This window comes from Ranitomeya imitator, chromosome 9 (assembly GCF_032444005.1).
Source record: "Ranitomeya imitator isolate aRanImi1 chromosome 9, aRanImi1.pri, whole genome shotgun sequence".
Lineage (NCBI taxonomy): Eukaryota > Metazoa > Chordata > Amphibia > Anura > Dendrobatidae > Ranitomeya > Ranitomeya imitator.
In genome coordinates this window covers 10,184,365-10,201,215 of record NC_091290.1, presented here as the reverse complement: position 1 = coordinate 10,201,215, position 16,851 = coordinate 10,184,365, and the positions used below count along the sequence as shown (strand labels likewise).

At 44.1% G+C, this 16,851-nt stretch overlaps 1 protein-coding gene across 1 annotated transcript in view; it reads right to left on the bottom strand.

Moving 5' to 3' along the window:
* Nucleotides 1-9,477: 9,477 nt before the first annotated feature.
* The window catches only part of LOC138649516 (astacin-like metalloendopeptidase), a gene marked incomplete at its 5' end in the record, with an annotated part of 43,132 nt that continues 35,758 nt past the window's right edge, over nucleotides 9,478-16,851 (bottom strand). The window contains 6 exons of the mRNA XM_069739988.1: nucleotides 9,478-10,327; nucleotides 11,131-11,353; nucleotides 12,242-12,360; nucleotides 13,848-14,061; nucleotides 14,609-14,721; nucleotides 15,591-15,718. Coding sequence (XP_069596089.1) covers nucleotides 10,305-10,327; nucleotides 11,131-11,353; nucleotides 12,242-12,360; nucleotides 13,848-14,061; nucleotides 14,609-14,721; nucleotides 15,591-15,718 — 820 coding nt within the window. The remainder of the gene's footprint in view (nucleotides 10,328-11,130; nucleotides 11,354-12,241; nucleotides 12,361-13,847; nucleotides 14,062-14,608; nucleotides 14,722-15,590; nucleotides 15,719-16,851) is intronic.

Sequence of the window (16,851 nt, the reverse complement as noted above, 5' to 3'; positions counted from 1 at the left end):
TAATAGACAACTTCAGAGAAGGAACTCTTATCATAGGAGGTGACTTAAATATCGCGCTAGAGCCTATATTAGACACCACATCGAGAAAAAGTGCTATATCCCTTAAGGATCTCGCTAGAATTAAAATTCAACTCAGTACTATGCAGATGATTGATGTTTGGAGATACCTACACCCGGCAGACCGTGACTACTCCTACTATTCCCATCCCCATGGAACGTATCATCGATTGGACTATATATTTATCCCCAGACAACTTTTCTCGACAACAGACAACACGCCTGAACCTACCCCAATTGACAGAATCACAACGGCGCCATTTGACCAGACCTTTTAGCATGAGGGAACTCCAGTCCACCCTGTCGGGGTGCCGGCCTGGTCCGGATGGACTTCCAATAACCTATTATAAATACTTCTCATCTACTCTCCTCCCGCACCTACTAAGAACGTACAATGGTATACAAGGGGGCGACTGTTTCCCTACACAAACACTGGAAGCACGAATCTCATTAATCTACAAAGATGGCAAGGATCAGGAGCTCTAGTAGTTATAGACCAATCTCACTACTAAATGTGGATCTGAAAATATTTGCCAGTCTATTGGCTCACAGGGTGGCTGAATTCTTGCCGACAATAATTTCCCTAAATCAGACAGGCTTTGTGGGAGGAAGAGAGGGGAAAGACAACACACATAAAATATTGCATCTTATGCACTATGCGAAGAGAGGCGGACTCCCTCTGGTCCTATTGGGAACAGATGCGGAAAAAGCCTTTGACAGGGTGGACTGGACTTATCTAGAAGAGACAATGGGGAGCTTTGGTTTTCCGAGTCAACTGATCTCCACTATAATGAAGATGTATAGAGACCCATCAGCTCGCATTAAAATTAATTGTTCAGTGACTGACAGATTTTTCATTAGAAATGGAACACGGCAGGGGTGCCCACTGTCCCCTTTGTTATTCGTGCTAACAATGGAACCGCTACTGGCCACTATACAACAGTGCCAAGAAATAGAAGGCATCAGAATTGGGGGAACGCATCACAAAACTGCGGCCTTTGCTGACGACCTCCTGGTCCTGATAACCAAACCCCTGGGGGGATTAGCCGCCCTCTTGGGGATTTTGAATAGATTTGGAGATATATCAAACTTTAAGGTTAACATGTCTAAATCTGAGGCACTGGACTTAAATATCCCACAAAATATTCTCAAAAAAGCGAAAAGCACATATCCATTTGCATGGCCCAAAAGGTGTATTAATTACCTAGGAATCAAGATAGGAAGAACAGATAAAGAGCTTTTGGAACTCAACTACTACCCCCTGCTCAAACAAGCAGCTACAAATATCCAATCCTGGAGGGACCCGTATCTCTCTTGGACAGGTAGAAAAAACTTAATAAAAAGCTTGATACTGCCCAAATTTATATATATGTTCCAAGTACTGCCCATACATGTACCGTCTTCTTTTTTAACTAAAGTAAATTCCTTGTTTTCTAAATATATCTGGAAAAGTTTGAAACCGCGTATAGCCTTCCGCACATTGACGTTACCCAGGAACAAGGGGGGGATGGGAGCCCCGGACATAAGGAAATATTACTACGCCGCAGTACTGTCCAGATCCGTCGGTTTAATCAGACAATCCCAAAGTAGCATAGCAATAGACATAGAAAGAGGAATTTCACCCTACCCTCTCAGGCCATTTCTATTAACTGTCGTGGAGGGGCGACCACTCCCTCCTCACCCTAACCCGCTCACACGTACACTCATAAAAATATGGTCGAAAACGTACAATATCCTCTCACCCCCTTCCCCACCATTGTTAACCCTCTCCGACGTTGTAATCAATACAACCGGGAAACGAGCTTCAAACTACCCAATAGAACAAATGATATGTAAAGGAACGCTTCTTACGTTAGCAGAATTACGCGAAAGACCTGACCTGACAAACCTTAATTTTCTACAGTACTCTGCGCTTAAAGAAACGCTGAAAAAAATAAACTATTTCTCAGATACTACACGCAAGCTTACCTCGTTTGAAACATTATGTGCTAGATCATCCAAACCCACTAAAGTTCTCTCTACAATCTACCAAGCACTTATATTAGACGAGCTAAGTCTCAAGAGAGCATATATTTTAAGATGGGAAAAAGAATTAGGATGCATCTTCACGCAGGCGCAAGTAATGCACATTTATAAGTATTCACACGGCCCCACAAGCTGTGTTAAAACCCAAGAAAACTCATATAAGATCATCTCCAGATGGTATATCTCACAAACGCAGCTTCGGACCTGGAGGCTGAGCACACACGATAACTGCTGGAGATGCGAAACAGGAGAGGGAGGATACCTTCACCTTTGGTGGTCCTGTCCGAGGGTTCGTGGTTTCTGGACAATGATAGAACAATTGATAAGAGACGTGACTGGGAAGAGGATACAATTATCCCCAGAAATAGCGCTCTTGAATTTCCCGGTGTGGCCTAGATGTACATGGCTCACCATATTAGCTCAAAACGTACTAGCTGCAGCCAAACTGTTAATCCCTATGTTCTGGAAGACCACGAGCGTTCCAACATACCAACAGGTATTGAAGAAAATAGACCAATTATACCACATGGCTGAACTGGTAGCCTTAGTTAACCACTCTCAAACTAAATTTGAAAGAATCTGGCTACCCTGGGTCACATTTAGGTCGGCCAACAAGCTCGCAGTAGTGGAAGACTAACTGAACCAATAACAGAGCCTACGATGCTCCCCCCCCCCCCACCCTAACTTCTCAACCCCCTATACCCCCTCCCTCTCTTTTCTATCTCTTAATCTCTTTTACTTCTATAGTGGACTTCAAGGTGTAGTTATTAAAATCCATAAATACTGTTGGAAACTCCGACTCTAGTTCTATTGCTATCATTCTTAATGGAACTGTTTATTCTGTAAAAAGGAGCTTCTTCTACATCGTTTATTGTTCCAAAAATATGATGACATGTTCTGTTATCTGATAATATGATATGTTCACTTACTGCTATGTTTATCTTTCAATAAAAAGAACGTTGAAAAGAAACAAAATGTGAGCTCGGCCATAAAAGGTCTCGGGTGATGGTGTCAGTGGAGTTGGTGGGGCTAGCCGAGAAACCTGGCATGCACAACAACAAAGGGAGGTGGCCATGGGAGAAGGGAGCAGGGTCTGATGCCGATACTTGACAAGGGAAGTTGGGCTACTTTCACACTGGCGTTTTTTGCAATAAGTCGCAATGCGTCGTTTAGGGGAAAAAACGCATCCTGCAAAGTTGTTTGCAGGATGCGTTTTTGCCCCATAGATTAACATTAGCGATGCATTGCGACACGTTGCAACCGTCGTGCGACGGTTGCGCCGTGTTGTGGTGGACTGCCGGGAGCAAAAAACGTTACATGTAACGTTTTTTACTGCCGACGGACCGCTTTTTCTGACCGCGCATGCGCGGCTGGAACTCCGCCCCCACCTCCCCGCACCTTACAATGGGGCAGCGGATGCGCAGGAAAAATGCATCCGCTGCCTCCGTTTCACTGCTAGCGTCCGACGCTAGTGTGAAAGTAGCCTTAGAAAACTGGTGCAAAACAGCTTTAATTTCTCCATGTGGACCTATAGATGCAGCATTGAACATTAGGCGCATGAATTTATTCTAACTCCACATACAACCTCTGAGCTGTAATTCGGCCCGCGCAGATTTCTATAAGGGCTACGCTGCAGATCCCTAAACCCTGATGTCATGCGGTCGATTTTTCACGCATGTTGCTGCACAATGCAGCTCAATAATAAAACCCATGCACGAGTCTCATTATACAGTATGGAGCGCTATGTGGGGCCAATTATTTGATATGGAGCAATATATGAGGTTCTTTATTCTCTATGGAGCACTATATGGTGTCCATAATACTGTATGGAGCGCTATGTGGGGCCCATAATACTGTATGGAGCCTTATATGGGTCCCATTATTCGCTCTTTATTCTGTACGGCGGATTATATGGGGCCCATTATACTGTTTGGAGCGCTATGTGGGGCCCATAATACTGTATGGAGCACTATGTGGGGCCCATAATACTGTATGGAGCCTTATATGGGTCCCATTATTCGGTATGGAGCATTATATGGGTCCCATTATTCGGTATGGAGCATTATATGGGGCTCTTTATTCTGTGCGGCGCATTATAAGGGGCCCATTATACTGTATGGAGCGCTATGTGGGGCCCATAATACTGTATGGAGGACTATGTGGGGCCCATAATACTGTATGGAGCACTATGTGGGGCCCATAATACTGTATGGAGCACTATGTGGGGCCCATAATACTGTATGGAGCGCTATGTGGTGCCCATAATACTGTATGGAGCGCTATGTGGGGCCCATAATACTGTATGGAGGACTATGTGGGGCCCATAATACTGTATGGAGCACTATGTGGGGCCCATAATACTGTATGGAGCACTATGTGGGGCCCATAATACTGTATGGAGCACTATGTGGGGCCCATAATACTGTATGGAGCACTATGTGGGGCCCATAATACTGTATGGAGCACTATGTGGGGCCCATAATACTGTATGGAGCGCTATGTGGGGCCCATTATACTGTATGGAGTACTATGTGGTGCCCATAATACTGTATGGAGCACTATGTGGGGCCCATAATACTGTATGGAGGACTATGTGGGGCCCATAATACTGTATGGAGCACTATGTGGGGCCCATAATACTGTATGGAGGACTGTGTGGGGCCCATAATACTGTATGGAGGACTGTGTGGGGCCCATTATACTGTATGGAGGACTGTGTGGGGCCCATAATACTGTATGGAGGACTATACTATACTGTCTGGTTTCTGACCTATTGTAGAATTTACAATAGCTATCACTGATGTAATGTTAGTGAAATCTTTGCATTGTGCTTTCTCTATATTTCTCCGCCGTATCTGTGCATCATGGAGCCCACCAAAACCTGGAACCAGCCCTGTAAGCAGCATAGCTAATCGTGACAAGTGGCTGGCCTGAAAAAATTACTAAATCCTTCAGCGTGATTAAATCTAATGTTATTTTTACCTCCCGCCGCCCCATCTTCTCTGTGCACTGCCCTTATTACCCGATTTCTGCCCTTAGTCATCATGGCTGCAGCGCTGTAGAGCAGCTCACTGCACATGTGCCAGTCCTCTCTGTGTGACGCTGGGCTCCGTTGCTATGGCATCCCGCTATGCCCAGCTGTGATTGGCTCCTACAGACATGTGACACGTGTGCGTTGTCCGAGCCCCTCGTGGTGTCAGAAGGTCAGGACCCTGCAAACCTCCCTGAGACTCTGGATATCCGGCTGCTGACTGGGGAGAGTGACAGAAATCCCCAAATATACTGTATACACAGTGTGAGAGCGGAAGACCCCGCAAACCTCATCTACTGACAGCCCCGGACAGTGTAGGGTCCTCCACAGACACGACGCCCCATCACACGGCCAAAGTATGCTCCAAATACCTTCATTTTATAAGTATAGTCTATATAGCGGTAATGGAGATTATATTCTGTATATCCGGTGTCTGCTGATACCTCAGTGTACAACGAGGCCGCTGTGTCCATCTCGGATCTGTCATCTATCAATCATCTACAGGGTGGGCCATGTATATGGATACACCTAAATAAAATGGGAATGGTTGGCGATAACAACTTTCTGATTAGTATATGGGAGGGAAAACATTTCAAGATGGGTGGTGACCATGGCGGCCATTTTGAAGTCGGCAATTTTGGATCCAACGTTATTTTTTCCAATGGGAAGAGGTTCATGTGACACATAAAACTTATTGAGAATTTCACAAGAAAAACAATGGTGTGCTTGGTTTTAACGTAACTTTATTCTTTCATGAGTTATTTACAAGTTTATGACCACTTATAGAATGTGTTCAAAGTGCTGCCCATTGTGTTGGATTGTCAATGCAACCATCTTCTCCCACTCTTATCACACTGATAGCAACACCGCAGAAGAAATGCTAGCACAGGCTTCCAGTATCCGTTGTTTCAGATGCTGCGCATCTCGTATCTTCACAGCATAGACAATTGCCTTCAGATGACCCCAAAGATAAAAGTCTAAGGGGGTCGGATCGGGAGACCTTGGTGGCCATTCAACTGGCCCATGACGACCAATCCACGTTCCAGGAAACTGTTCATGTAGGAATGCTCGGACCTGACACCCAAGATGGTACACCACCACATTATGGGTGTCAGGTCCGAGCATTCCTACATGAACAGTTTCCTGGAACGTGGATTGGTCGTCGTGGGCCAGTTGAATGGCCACCAAGGTCTCCCGATCTGACCCCCTCAGACTTTTATCTTTGGGGTCGTCTGAAGGCAATTGTCTATGCTGTGAAGGTACAAGATGTGCAGTATGTACTGCCTCCCTGTCTCTTCCTGTAAACGATGGAGATACAGATAGTACTGCCTCCCTGTCTCTTCCTGTAAATGATGGAGATACAGATAGTACTGCCTCCCTGTCTCTTCCTGTAAATGATGGAGATACAGATAGTACTGCCTCCCTGTCTCTTCCTGTAAATGATGGAGACAGATAGTACTGCCTCCCTGTCTCTTCCTATAAATGATATAGATACAGATAATTATATAGGAACACTCCTGGAGGCTTCAGCACAAAATCTATCCTACTACAACCAGGAGAAAGCATCAGACACTTTATTTAGGACTTCAAGGCATTTTGTAGCCCAGAACTTGAAGTTAAAGTCAGAACCAATGTGCAAGACTCTAAGAAAACCTTGATGTAGATATAATAATAATCTTTATATAGCGCTAACATATTCCGCAGCGCTTTACAGGTTGCACACATTATCATCACTGTCCCCGATGGGGCTCACAATCTAAATTCCCTATCAGTATGTCTTTGGAATGACCCAACCTAAGTTAAATGAAACAATGTGAACAAGGCCAAGGATTGAAAACGGTCTCAAAGAAAGACCGCACCCCGAGAGTTGTAGTGAATGACAGCTACTCCGATTGGGGGTCACCACTTCTAGCCGGAGACCGATGTTCACTGTGGAGCCCACTGTTATTGCACTTATTTAATGTTGATATAGAAGACGGGATTTATCGTTTTGTTTCTATTTTTGCAGAGGACACCAAGCCGTGTACTACAGTGCAGTCTATGGAAGATGGTCATTAGTTACAGGCGGACTACGACAGCGTTTGGGCATCCACGTGCCAGATGAGGTTCACTGTAGATAAGTGTAAAGTTCTGCATCTGGGCGCTAATGATCTGTGGGTACCATATGTTCTATGGCTAGTAAAAGTAGGAGAGTCATGAGTAGAGAAGGATCTGGGTATAAAAATATGCTGAGATTATAGGCTTAAGGGGAGATGTAAAAATAGGAGAGTCACTTGTGTAGAAAGATTTGGGTGACATACTCTGTGAGCATCATATGTTCTAGGGGTAGTAAAACTAGGAGAGCAACAAGTAGAGAAGGATCTGGGTATAAAAATATGCAGACACCATATGTTCTACGGCGAGCAAAACTAGTATAGACACTTGTGAAGAAAATATGCAGACATCATATTCTTTAGGGAGAATGTAAAACTAGGAGAGTCAGTTGTAGAGAAGGATCTGGGTGTAGTAAGGTGTTGGCACCATATGTTCTATAGCAGGTAAAACTAGGAGAGTCACTTGAAGAGAAGGATCTGGGTGTAGTAAGGTGTTGGCACCATATGTTCTGTAGCAGGTAAAACTAGGAGAGTCACTTGTAGAGAAGGATCTGGGTCTAGTAAGGTGTTGGCACCATATGTTCTATAGCAAGTAAAACTAGGAGAGTCACTTGTAGAGAAGGATCTGGGTCTAGTAAGGTGTTGGCACCATATGTTCTATAGCAAGTAAAACTAGGAGAGTCACTTGTAGAGAAGGATCTGGGTCTAGTAAGGTGTTGGCACCATATGTTCTATAGCAAGTAAAACTAGGAGAGTCACTTGAAGAGAAGGATCTGGGTGTAGTAAGGTGTTGGCACCATATGTTCTGTAGCAGGTAAAACTAGGAGAGTCACTTGTAGAGAAGGATCTGGGTCTAGTAAGGTGTTGGCACCATATGTTCTGTAGCAGGTAAAACTAGGAGAGTCAGTTGCAGAGAAGGATCTGGGTGTAGTAAGATGTTGGCACCATATGTTGTATAGCAAGTAAAACTAGGAGAGTCACTTGTAGAGAAGGATCTGGGTGTAGTAAGATGTTGGCACCATATGTTGTATAGCAAGTAAAACTAGGAGAGTCACTTGTAGAGAAGGATCTGGGTGTAGTAAGATGTTGGCACCATATGTTGTATAGCAAGTAAAACTAGGAGAGTCACTTGTAGAGAAGGATCTGGGTGTAGTAATGTGTTGGCACCATATGTTCTAGGGTGAGCAAAACTAGGAGAGTCTGTTGTAGATCAAACGTAATAGCAGCACAATGTCAGTATGAGGCTACAAATGCCAACAAGAGGATGTTGTCTTGTATTAAAAGAGATAGTGACGCCCGGGATGGAGAATACGACCACTTTACATCGATTCATGCATTACGGTTTTACCTATTGCTCGTTTATCATCTCCGATATCACAACTGCACTTACTAGATGTGTTTTTGCTCCATGCAATGGAACTTGACTGCATGGCAGAGTTTCAGCTCACACATGTGAAAAGAGTTAGATTGGGGCGTAAAAAATAAACATTCTGCCGTGTTGCTGTTAGGAATGGGAAGTTGTCCAGCTGTTGTAACCTGCAAAACCATGGAGGGGTCACCAACACCTGACTTTGCTACATTGTTGTCTCTTGTCTTTCAAAACATTGATCCAATGGGACATGAAACATGTTCTGTATTGGTGCTGCTGCTGGTGAATATGGTGTTAACTCCTCCTATATACAGTAGACATCAGTCATTGTACAGGAGGGGGAGGAGGTGAGCTGTGACATCACCTATTGTGAATGGTGGACCCTGTGTTATCTACTGTATATAGAGGTGTTATCAGTCATTGTACAGCAGGAGGAGGTGAGCTGTGACATCATCTATTGTGAATGGTGGATCCTGTGTTATCTACTGTATATAGAGGTGTTATCAGTCATTGTACAGGAGGAGGAGGTGAGCTGTGACATCACCTATTGTGAATGGTGGATCCTGTGTTATCTACTGTATATAGAGGTGTTATCAATCATTGTACAGGAGGAGGAGGTGAGCTGTGACATCACCTATTGTGAATGGTGGATCCTGTGTTATCTACTGTATATAGAGGTGTTATCAGTCATTGTACAGGAGGAGGAGGTGAGCTGTGACATCACCTATTGTGAATGGTGGATCCTGTGTTATCTGCTGTATATAGAGGTGTTATCAGTCATTGTACATGAGGAGGAGGAGGTGAGCTGTGACATCACCTATTGTGAATGGTGGATCCTGTAAGGTCTACTATATAGAAAACATTAGATGATTGATTCTAAGCTCAATATAAAAACTGCAAGATTTCAGATTTATTTTTTTTAATATCCATTAGATCATGACATGAAAAATAAAAACATTATCAACTCCCCCCTCCCCCACTTACACCACCATTAATTTCAAAGGTTTAAAATAATTGCAGACTTGGTGTTTGGATGAGATTTTTTTCTATCTGCTGCCGGCACTTGGGGAATCTAAGGAGCAGTCACCATGTCGGTGCATTATTGCCTTCAGCATGTAGTGACTCCTTAGGGTGGAGGCTGCAGACAGCAATATTATTAGTCATGGACAATTTATACGGCAGAAAAAAAGTCGTGAAAGTTCAGCCAAACATTATGTGAATTCGGCTCCAATCAGCACAGAACTTAGAATTTTGGTTTAAAAAAATGTAAAAAGCTCATTTGATTACAAGAGAAGAGATCATCATGGGAGCCACAAAAGCCGAGCGCAGTGCTAGTGTGCAGGACACGGCCACCGGTCCGGAGCAGGTCAGGGAGTAGACTAAGTGGCCATCGCCCGATGTCTTCTATGTCATTTCGGCTTAAATGCTTTTGGTTATGGCGCGTTTCCCCATCTCTAATATAATCTGAGCAATCGCCCAAATCTGCCTTATCCTAATTCCATATTGTGCTCTGAAGACGCCGTCTGTTTGCTTTTTTTTTCCTTAAAATATATTCATAGAAATCTAAACCGTCTACAGGGACTGGACACTAATTTGGCGGAAGGGTGGAAACTACTTTCCTCTCCAGTAGACAACAATTAAAAAAACATTGTAAACATATTTTTTGTTAAATATTCACATGTTCTTCATAAGACCAAGGGTCTCGGGTACTAGTTGTTGTTCGTAGTCTTTAGCTGTCGGTGTTTGGCGGCACTGCAAAAGAAGAAAAGGGAACGAGTTAGCGATACTCTCCTCTCCTTGCACGTACCGCTAATAACTGGACACACAACGTGGAAGTCTGTATCTTAGGAAACAAAAAGAAGGGACAGGAGGTTTTTTTTCCTGCCCAAGTTGGCATTACACTACCTCCTCTTACGACCTAGGACGGTTACCGCACCAAGACCACAATCACTTGCTGCATTCCCCACTGGATCCATTACACCGATACTGGGGTCCATTGGGCACCACTGGTGTCTTTCGTGTGACCAAGACACCTGCATCATGGTTTTGGTTAACCAAGGCTCACATATATGGATAGGAGACGCATTTCTTCTGAGACCCCCAAGAAACTCAAGTTTGACATGTTGACTATATCTTTACATGGGTCCTCACGCTGCTCAGATAGACTTTACCCCAATCCTTTGATGTGTGCAATGCCCAGTTTGACCTGGTCAGGCTGAACCTTGACATCTATTCCACCTCGTCTATATTTTTGATGACAAGGCCAGATGTGAACTCTGCTTTTTTGGTAAAACAATGATCTGGAAAGTAATTATTATTTTTTTTTTTTTTAGCCCTGAAGACATCCATGGCTATAGCATTACCGAAAACATGGCCGCTTTCCTTCTGAACCCCCCCATCCTCAAAAGTCTATGGGTTGTGTCTGGTATTGCAAATCAGCTCCATTGAAGTGAAGCCGCTGAGATGCATCAGACATGACAGCTTCTGGAGAAAAGACAACATTTTCACCAAGCCTATCCCTTCCCTTTACCATAAAAAGAATGTAAAAAGCTTACCGAAAGTATATTCGGCCCTGAAACCCTTCCCATTTGTCCGAACGTTGCTGGAGAACTGGAGCAACATCATATTTCCAGTGGATGATAATACTAAATCCATTATTTTTCCGCAATAAGTGCCAATGATGGACGAATTGGTATCACCACCATCTCGAATCACCAAGAAGTCATTGGAGCAAGTTGGAGACGACTCAAGGTCAAACAACGTGAAATTTAGGGACACCTGGAAGAAAAAGGAACACGTCTGAAACATCACGGAAAACTTGTACTCTCCATCCTAAAGGGAGCAGATGATGCCACCATGATGGCAGTGCCGAGAATCCAGGAGAGGAGGACGTAAAGAGGGAAGCCAGTGCGGAATAAGGTCTCTTGTACATGGCCATACGATGGCTTCCTACAGGTCTATAGAGGCTTATTCCCATACAGTACTCCACCAACTCAAGTCTCGCCGTGAGAACTTCCCCACAATGGCTGATAGCAACACACACTAAAGGGGATTGCCTAAAACCAACTATTTTATGCTCTGGTAATGGGACTATTGCTAAGAAATCACCTGGGCGTTAAAACAATGAAAAATGGCAGATTTGCTAGCAAATATGGATATTCCCATGAATTTGGCCAGGTAACATCTCAAAAGCAACTTTCTCATTTTCAATATGAAGTCCATTCTCCCCAAATATTGGAAAGTGACACGACAGAAAGCAAAGAAACCCCCACTTTCCGTATGCAGACATGTTGGAACTACGTAATGGGTGATTATGTCGACTGACAGTAATATTGATAAGTGACTTTTATAGCTTTTACTGTGACCTCACAATTATTGGCGCGTTCTCTTTCCAATTAGAGAATTTGGACAATTAAACTATCAGAAGTTAAGTTTACAGATGGTTAATGGCCCCGCCAGATCCCAGCTCGCCCTGCAATGATGTCAAGCGGAACCTTCAAGGGGTCAAATTTTTATACTTCGATGATCCTCGGCCCCTAATGTTTTCATAGGCCACTGGAACCAGTCGGCTAGACTTGTGGGACGTAGAGGAGTTTGTTACACAGGGAAGTATGGAGTTTCAGGAGGATCCACAATAACCGATCTATACAAAACGCCTCTACTCACCATGAACCCAACGGGAGCTAGGATGATGGAGGTATCCTGGACACTGTTGGGATAGGTATTTGGATATTTCGGTGAGGCTACAAAACTATTGTTGGAAGTAAAAGTGCCACCGGAAGTCACTGTAAAATGAAAAATAGATCGGTTTTATAAAAAAGACCCATTGAGGTGTATATATGTATTATATATTAGTATATCTTTATTTGGGAGCCTTGGCATCCTAACTTTTTGCTGGTGCTGTGTATTGGGAGTTGTTGTGGATATACTGTAACACTATAAGTGCGGCAGTGATGCATATATTAAATACAGACCTCATAAGAGGCGTATTTAGGTCATTGTATGGAGAGATATTTACTTTTACGATGCTGAATATGTCTCACCAGTACTGTAGTTCCTGTATGGTCTGAAGTCTGATAACAATGGTAAGGACATACTGAGAGTTGTAGGTTCATGAGATCCAAATACATATGGGCTTGACAATATAATTGATTTCTGTACTAAGTTGGGTACTTTATACATGTACTGATGGTGATGGTGGTACTGCTGTTGTATTTATTCACCGACGGTGGTTCTGTTGCTGTATTCATGTACTGATGATAGTTCTAGTCTAGTTCTGATGATTGTATTGGTGCCTTATTTATGTATCATTGATGGCTCTGTGTTTTATTTATGTACTGATGCTAATTTTGGTTTTGAAATTCATGAACCAATGATGAATACAGCACCTAAACAATCATAAATACATTACCAGGACCACCATCAGTACAGGAATATGGCACCAGAACCATCATTATATTTGTTGCAACCTGTATTTTTTTTTTTTTTCAACCAAAAATACCAACAAACAATTCTATTGGAAAAGGTCATCAGAGCTTGTTACCTGACCCATCGAAAGGGGGACAAGGGTTTACATTAGGGGGGCTCTGACCCACTTCTGTACTTGGGGGTTTAAAGCGCCATCGGCTTCTTTTGCCTAGGGCACAAAAATACCTTGTCCCAGCCTTATCAGGATACCTAGCTGCTGCCACACCTTAACATCGTCCCCACAAGACATCACACCTAAGAACCTCACCGAGGGGTTCCCTGGGAAGACCTGGGTCACCGTCAGCGTCTCCTGCAAGCCTGATAATACCACCCCTTTCCATGTGGCAGAGGACATCGTCCACACCAAAGCTAAAGGCTGGCGCATGCGCATTTCACAATATTTGTCAACAGTCCCACATTTGCCAGACTTGTCCAGATTTTCTGACACAATACTGGGTGGAAAGAATTTGCATCCCTGCTCAAGAAAAAGGTTGGCAAGTACGATCTACTCAGCAGCGCAAATGCGCCATCACATCTGTGGATGGTCATTGTGCAAGCTTTAGAGTCAGATGTGGATCACAGAGGGAAGGTCATCAGCTGAGAAAAGGTCCTATAAGATCAGGCTGGTGGGATAAATGTGACGTCACCTTTACACCAGCAAACTTTACAGCGAGAAATTCACTCTCCGCCCCACATTTGCCCACCAATACTGAAGTCTGGTTGACCGCCATAGATCTTGTCACTGCCTCAGCTTTCACCAATCTATATCCAAAAGTGCTTACATGTCGATAATTAGACCCAATACCTGCGTTATACGATGCGTGGAAGCTGCTGGAACAATTCGGATCAGTTATATATTCCACCAGCAGGAATAAACCTGACGAAATGAGTACATGATGCTGCTGTTTTGGGCTGATGGTCGCCAGCACCGGGCTGGTTTTTGTGACTCCGTCGTACACAATGATTTCAGCGGTGCAATTGATCGATGAGGCGCCGAACGAGTCAAACTGCAGAAAGAGCTGGAGAAATGAGCAGAACGGACGTTAGAGATGCCAACATTCACCTTTACCGTTTCGGCCCATGCACAGGTTTGAGCAAATGTGGAACACACAGGGACGCCCCACCAAGAGGGCTCCCCTCGGGATCTTTTTTTTAGCCAATCCTCCTCCTATCCTGGATAAGGAAAGGCAGAAACATGCTACCAGCTCTTTCATGGACTACAGGAGATGGCCTCTTTTACCTTCTGAGTCCAGCCCAAGTTCATTCCTTAGGCGCCAACGTTTATCACCGCACCTTACTGTGCAGAGGCCACTCTCGCTACTACAGATCAGCTCTTATTGAAGTATATGTGATCTGATCTACAGTACTGAGAATGACCATTACATGGTGATCCGCTAGATTTCTAGGGCCCCCTCAGTGCTGTAGATATCAGAATGTATGCGCGGAAATGTGCTCTATGGTGCAATTGAGAGCCTTGTGCCAAGCAGCTGCTGTAAAGCTCACAGGAAGAGGAGGAGGATAGCAGAGAAGTAGGGCATGTCCAACCTCCATTAACGCACGCCTCACCTTGTTTAAAGGAACGTGAAGAATCCATAGACAGTTGTCATTGGCCAGTGATGGGGACGCATCACTGGACGATAAGGTTCCCGATGTCCCCAGTATCTTCGTCCTGCACAGATCTGTCAAGAAGAAGGAACCATAAACTCGGAGAGGAAGGAAATCTTACAGCGGAGAAGGAGAGGATTGCGAGAAAACTTTTGGGGAGAGGTGGCCATTTGTATTAGATGAATGCTCCTTGGGGGGTGACCGCTAGTCCTTCCGACATACGTATGCTCGTCCCAGCAGAGCATGTGTTCTCAATAGGTAGCGGTATATAGGTTACCGTCAGACACCTATGGAAATAACTTCTGTTCTGTGAGTACAAAGAGTAAGATTCCCGATCCACCCCGATCAGTGGAAGAGTCAAAACACCCCCATACAAATTAGATGGTTGCAGGATCGGGACCTTTAACACACATGGTAGTCGAATATATTAAGAGTTTTCCGCTATCAATTTTAGCAGCTCTTGTTTATGGATGGAGGTCTTATTGCAGGGACCCCCCCACCAGTCCTGAGAATAGAGGGGCCTCAGTGCAGCTTAATCTTTCCCCTGCACAATACATGGCCACCTCTGTCATTAACTTGGGATGCTTTAGTCCTGTCCCGACTTCCTCCATAACTGATCATTTGTGGCCGGAGATTATGCCCTTTAGTGATCTGGAATATTAAGTTTGCTAAGACAGTTGTCAGGTTTGCACCCCATGCCCAAAGCTGTACAGGGAGCGTCAGCACAGCAGGAGGACAGGAGCCCCACCGATTATACAGGGTAACCTCAAAGATCGGTCCTTTTGCTGCAAAGAGGAGGATGACATTTGGCCATGGTTGTAAGCTCAGCCCCAGCTTTGCTACCCACGGGGTAATGCCAGGAGTCTCACAAGGAGGCCACGGAGCCAACTGCACCCAAACATCGAGGTCAGAGCATGAAGAAGCCGTCCTACTAATGTCTTACTGCAAGCGTAGAGCCTGTTAATCATCACCACATCCAGGCCGCTGAGTCCGTAGCGCTGGCCGATGACCACTTTCGGGTTCGGCTTGGGTATAATTGTTGCCTTTCCACTGGTGTTTGTGAAGGTCGTGCTGTGGGATCACGGGAAATTAAGACATACATGAGAACAGGATGTTGGAAAAGTCACAAGAAAATCAATCTGACCATGGCAGCATTTCACCTCAACTGCGAAAAACAATCAATAGGTCTGGTCTCCTACATTGAATGTTAAAGGGAACCTGTCACCTGAATTTGGCGGGACAGGTTTGCGGTCATATGGGCAGGGTTTTCGGGTGTTTGATTCACCCTTTCCTTACCCGCTGGCTGCATGCTGGCCGCAATATTGGGTTGAAGTTCATGCTGTGTCCTCCGAAGTACACGCCTGCGCAAGGCAATCTTGCCTTGCGCACGCGCAGTATGCTTTGCCCAACTGCGGGGAAAGCCGAAAAGCATTAATGCGCATGGAGCCAGTGGGTAAGGAAAGGGTGAACCAAACACCCCAAAACCCCGCCCATATGACCGCAAACCTGTGCCGCCAAATTCAGGTGACAGTTTCCCTTTAATGTTCTAAATAATAAAAAAAAAAACCCAAAGAACACAAAACTATCAACAGCAGCTTCGCTATGGCTTCCATGTTCAGCAAAAACGAGCTAAAAAGGCAAAATAAAAAGCAGCTAATTTTCTGACCAAATTTAAAAGAAACGCATCATCAGAAAATGACTCAGGTTTTTGGGATTGCATGTAAAGTGTTTTGCTTTTTTTGGAAATGATGGCAGTTTATTTTTTTTAAATTTCAAGAAAAATAAAAATATTTGACAAATGATTCATTCTTTGATGATACATTTCCTTTAAGTGTGCTGCTTTATTAAATAACAACACTTCTAAATACAGCACATGGGTCTGACCATTATAACCGGTTGCTATTTACAGGGAAACAATGAAAGTTTACAAGAAAGTTACAAAAAAAAAAACAAAAACACCACACACAACATTGCAAGGTTTACAAGAAATTAAAAAGGAAAAAAAACAAACACAAACAAGGCACGAAAGCTTTTGTAATTACAAGAGAATGATCTGTTGGGACAACCCCTTTAAGCAAGATGTGCATTAGTGTAGTGTAAGGCTATGTGCCCACGTTGCAGATTTCTGTGCGGATTTTTCCGCTCAGTTTTTGAAGAATCCGCAGGTAAAAAGCACTGTGTTTTATCTGCGGATTACCTGCATT